This window comes from Lytechinus pictus, chromosome 7 (genome assembly GCF_037042905.1).
Source record: "Lytechinus pictus isolate F3 Inbred chromosome 7, Lp3.0, whole genome shotgun sequence".
NCBI classification, from domain to species: Eukaryota; Metazoa; Echinodermata; class Echinoidea; order Temnopleuroida; family Toxopneustidae; genus Lytechinus; species Lytechinus pictus.
Genome location: NC_087251.1, coordinates 21,449,237 through 21,455,000, shown reverse-complemented (window position 1 = coordinate 21,455,000; position 5,764 = coordinate 21,449,237). Strand labels below are relative to the sequence as shown.

The window sequence follows — 5,764 nt, the reverse complement described above, 5'->3', positions numbered from 1 at the left end:
AGATCAAAGAGCACATTTTAAAGAAAAAATGACATAATCGTGAAAGCGCTAAAATATCCTTTATCATGTTTATGGAAATGTATAATTTCACGAAAAATGATCAATGAATGAAAATGGTAAATATACTCTTTTATATGATTGGGATTTTAGATGATATACCCAATCATTTACAATGTTTTACATAGATTTACGACAAACTTTAAGGAGGCAGTGGTATCAGAAAGAAACATGGATTGAAAGAATAAATAATACATACCATTTGAAAGAAGAAAATACAAATGTTTATCACACTGATGCATTTGTTGAAACGAAGCTCCAAGTACTGCCATTAAGAAAAAAAGTAAAATCTCTCATGGATTAAAAATTCTTCTTCTAATTATATTGATCATAGCACTCTCATTCTTCCTTGAAATTCAAGTTTTGTTTTGCTTTAAACGAATCTTCACTTAGTTATATAGTTTTAATTATTCGATGATTAGCAATTATATTTGTTAAAACTATTAATTTGAATAATTCTAAATAGGTATTTCTCTGTAAATACAATGATTCATTGGTTTGTTAGTCGCTCAAGATCGTCATTCTTGTTTAAAGTAATGTCTAAAAACTTTAAAGACATTGGACATGTTGGAGTTAAAGATGATTTAGTTTTGTATATTTATATATTTTTTTGATTTACGAAGGACTAAAATAATTCTTTATCCATACCTCATAGATACTGGTTAGTTTCAATTCAAAGAACATTGGTACAAACATCTGGGTGGCAACCAATGCTCCTATTGCATAACCAACAGTGTTCCAGATGAACATGGTATTGAACATGTAAATCTCGGAAGGTAAACCCAGGACAGAGATGGCCGATATATAGCTAACCATCATTGAAAGAGCAACAGGTATGATGCTCATCTCACGATTACCGAGTAAGTACTCGTCGGCTGTTCGCTGCCGTCCTCCGGAACATGCCGAATAAATCCCGATGGCAGCCGAAACCACCAACATAATCGCGAAGAGGACGTAGTCCCAGGCGCCCAGCCCTACGACGTCGTCGCTCATATTTGATAATCGTCGATTTTGAGTTCGCGATGGAAATAAACTTTAAAAAAATTATAACTTTGAAAGAGCACTGATTTGTTCGTGAGGTGAAACAGTAGTGCAACCTGTGATTTAAACGATAATTGGTCAGGGTAGTAGTATATATATCCCGATTATTTTGTTTACTAAATGATCTTTATCTTTGTAAAGGTATACATAACAGGGCAGGTAGTGGCGGCTAGAAATGGGGCGGTGTCGAGACTCGCATCAAAATTCGTGAAATAATCCATTTCGCTGCTTATTGGGGAAAAAACTTTCCACATAAGTAATAACTGTATACATTTTAAAAAGTTTTTATTTGTTTGTTTTAGTTCCACAAACCATCTTGTCCTATCGGGATGATAATTAATTATGTCACTTTGTGTAATTTTTGTATTAATTTCCGTGGTTATCGTGTACCAATTATTTGTGAGTTGAAAAAAAGCGTCAATATGCTCCATTATTAGAGCGAAGTAGTAGTTGGTTATGGATTATGAAATGGAAAAAGGATGCAAATAGTAAGGGGCAAGTAGGGGACGCAGGAGTTATTATTGAAAAGTTTGTTGACAGGGCCATAGTAGGCTTATTTCGATGAAAAGCCTTTGTCATAATAATTAGTTTTGAAAATTCGAAATGAAATAAATTCCCAATCCCTCCCTCCATCCATCCTTCGAGCAATCGATCGATCAATCAATCAACCAACCAACCATCCAACCAACCACCCACCCACCCACCCACCAACCCACCCACCAACCCACCCACCCACCAACCCACCAACCAACCAACCCACCAACCAACCAACCAACCAACCAACCACCCACCCACCCACCCACCCACCAACCCACCAACCCACCAACCCACCAACCCACCAACCCACCAACCAACCAACCCACCAACCAACCAACCAACCAACCAACCAACCAACCAACCAACCAACCAACCAACCAACCAACCAACCAACTACCCACCCACCCACCCACCAACCCACCAACCAACCAACCATGCAACCAACCAACTACCCACCCACCCACCCACCAACCCACCAACCAACCAACCAAATGCAATGAAATAATTTACTTGCATGCTAAGTTGAAAATAATGTTCTGTTTATTTCATTTCCTTCTCCCGATCTCTTGAAGAAAATACAATAAAAATAATTTCAGTTGAGGGGTGCTTTCCACTCCCCCGACTCCCCGTAATGCAACCCTTATCATTTAGGGTGAACTGTTGAACCTCATTGATCTTTTGATCACATAAAATTTCAATTAAGAAAAAATAAACCCTTTAGACTAATTGAACTGAATACAAACCGATCCTTCACTCAATATGTAAATCAAATAATGTGGCGATCAAAGTTAAAGGTCGAAAAGCTGAAGGACTAGGGTCAATGCCAACATTAAGGATACCAAATGAAGGGCCAAACAGAATATTTACATTTCTTGTTTTCCACAAAGTAACATGAGCACATGTTTAAACGTTCTATTGGTGCAAAATCATTTTTGTTTGTTTGCAACTATCTAAGTAAAACAATTTTAAAGACAGGTATTCTCAGTAAAAATATCTGGAAATGTGAGTACTTCATATTGCAAATCATTCGTAAACTGACGAGTAGCTTTACAAATAACTTCATAGAACAACCCCTCATGGACCACGATCAAAGACAGATGTTTGATTAGTCGAAAATTGTCGTGTACAAGAAGTTAATTTTCTGTCTGCTAAGGACGAAACAGAAAATTAAACATGTGGGTTGACTTAAAGAGCCACTACCGGTTGGAATTTAAAGAAAACGCCAATAATAAAATTATAACATGAGGGATAAAGGGAGCGAAAGAAAGGGAGAGAGAGAATTAGAGACGGAGAAAGAACAAAGGAAGTTAAAAGAGAAAGAAAACATATATCAAAAGGCAGGAAACGAACGGACAGAGAGAGAGAGAAAAAAAAGAGATGATTACGACGATGTGGGGGTGTCGTTAATTTGAGAGCACGCTTTCTTTTTCATAATTTATTTTCTAGATATGCGAACTCCTATCCATGATGGTTTGAGAACTCCAAAATATATATTGGTCATTCTTGTATTCTATTAGACAAAATGAATGATTAAATTCAACATATCTCTTGCACAGTAGCTCCATAGATGAATTTGCCAGAATAAAAGTAGTTCATTTTATAAACTATAATTGGCAGATGAATTTCTCCTAAATTTTGAGAAGCACTCAAAGTATTTTTAGGTGCGCCATATTGCTAAATTTATAATGAAATTTGCAAATTACATTGTTTGGCCGCTATGCTCCCTCGCATACACGTAACGGAAGTATCCTGTTTTGAGAGTTATGGTACAGAACCAAATGTTATATTAATTGACACAGTAACATATCTTTTGTATTCATTATGTAAGAGATATATAGATATATATATATATATAATGATAATGCAATTTATATTTTGTTGTTTTATAATATTATTTGCTATTTCATTCTTCTTTTACCTGAAATATTTTACCCGTTAACCTTTGATTGTAATAAATATTATCATTATCATAACATTTTTCTTCATTGGCTTCACATTTGTCTGTTCAATAACCTTTAATCCAGCTATAGTTCATTGCTATCGTTTTACTGCGGATTTTATGACGAAGCACTTCAAAACAAGCAAAGGAGGAGATAATTTAGTTCAAACAAATGCCGGATTGCTGGAACGAATTTACAAAATAGCAACACATGCATGTTTATGCAAGGAAAATGATATCGAAAACGAACAAAATCATATTAATAAACTCCAATGTTACTTCCGAAGATAAAATAGGTGCTACAAAATGGCATCCATTCTGAATTTATGCAAGCTAGCGGATGCTGCAAGAAACTATTTAAAATTAATCACAAAATCTAATTTAAGTACATGTATAGCAAATCATTACAGCGTATCAATAAATAGCGAATTTACAATTACTTGAAGATTTTATGATTGATTTTTTATCAATAAGTTGACTAACAGATGATTGCAAGTTTCTTTCCATATATACTTAGATCGTCCGTGTTTAGATCCACCACTTGTCACTTTGATGACTATTTGAAAATTAACATGAAGGTTATTAAGCAAATGGAATGGTATCTTTAAGGATGAGTTCCATTATTTCTTTACGTATTATATTGTATTTTAAAGCAAAGTGAAATCTCCTTGGTCTAACCATAATGTCACTTTACAAATTGCGAGTCTCTGGATTTGATACTTGAATCTGAGAAAAGTTAACGAGAGGGTTACAAGATAAATCATTATTTTCTTGAACTGAATTGTGATACACTATTTCATTAGCTGATTCAAGAAAGAATGTCAGTGGCCTACAAAATAATGAGTGAAAATTGTCAAGAGCCCAACTCCCATACGTACGCTACTGATTGAAAATTGTAGAAAAAACACGATATCTTTTGTGTATCTTTTGGAATGAAGAATGATATTCAAATTAAGCTAACAAAAGTGATATCAGCTAGAAAGGAATTTGCTTTCTCGTGATAAAAAAATCATTCGGATTTTTGATAAGAAAATTATGAATAAATTTGGGGCAATGAATTAGCCAGCTGTTCTCAGAACGGTATTTTGGGTTGTCTAGTCGACATTTCATATCAGTGAGCGATGACTACAATGTCTATCGCCTTTATGCAGTATGGACTGTAAACATCTTAAATGATAAAAGTACATCCGTTATCTCAAAAAGTTTGGGTCTTCAAACAAGAGGCATCGATAACCAATCTCAAGTCAACATAGTTAAGATTTCAAGGTATAAATGACTAGTTTTCATTGCACACAAATTCATGGTCAATATAATAGATTCGTGATGGTCTGGCCTTAGTTATGGAGGTGAGACGGGTTCATGAGAATCATGACAGTTGTCAAAAGCCATTTCAAAGAGACGGCGCTTAAGACTTTACACAAGCATTACAACCCAAATTCATTATGATTTAAAAAAAAAGTCGAGAGCGAGCAAAAATGTGTAATTTTGCTTCAAAATAGAAATGTAATTTTGTGATAGATTTTGACATAAAACAATATATATCACATTTTATTCTTTTCTTTCATTTTCTCTCTGTGCCCCCCCTCCCCTTCCGATGAAGATCCTATGTAGAGCCTTGAACATACATGTATATATCATTTGCAAATGAGAAAGTCGATGATGCCCCATATTAGTCATCTTTTATTCTATTGTGTAAAGTATTTCCACCTTTCGTTGATTTGAATATAAATCCCAAAAGATTGAAATAAAGAAACTCTTGATCACGATAATGGTGAATCCACGCGTTCAAGGAACAAACAAACCATATGGTTCTATAGTTATTTGATCCGAACAGAAAAAATCCCTTTCATCGTCTCGCTTCCCCCTATTTTCATTTCATTTTTATATCTCTTAACGACCATGCTCAAACTCTCTTTCTTCCTATGTTTTCTACGTATCCAATACAACCTGTGACGATATTAGGCCAAGCTCCAATTACTTTGATTCAAATTTGTGAATAAGATAAACCACGAGATTGATCTCAAATTGTGCAGTTCAGAGATTAGCTGGGGGCTAATACTAGTAAAATACAAGTGGGGGGGGGGGGGGGGGGCGCCTCTGGCAGTCTCGCTTGCATTACGCGATTCAATATAGCAGCAGTGCCGACTTTGAAAACGACTATAGTAATAATTCACAAAAACACAATTCATA

The 5,764-nt window shown here is 35.1% G+C and overlaps 1 protein-coding gene across 1 annotated transcript in view; it reads right to left on the bottom strand.

Moving 5' to 3' along the window:
• The window catches only part of LOC129265398 (sodium-coupled monocarboxylate transporter 1-like), an 18,682-nt gene extending 17,499 nt beyond the window's left edge, over positions 1 to 1,183 (bottom strand). The window contains exons 1-2 of the mRNA XM_064102197.1: positions 706 to 1,183; positions 257 to 322 (exon numbers count right to left, since the gene is read on the bottom strand). Of these exons, the coding sequence (XP_063958267.1) occupies positions 257 to 322; positions 706 to 1,050 (411 nt within the window). The 5' untranslated portion in view covers positions 1,051 to 1,183. The remainder of the gene's footprint in view (positions 1 to 256; positions 323 to 705) is intronic.
• Between the last annotated feature and the right edge of the window lie 4,581 nt (positions 1,184 to 5,764).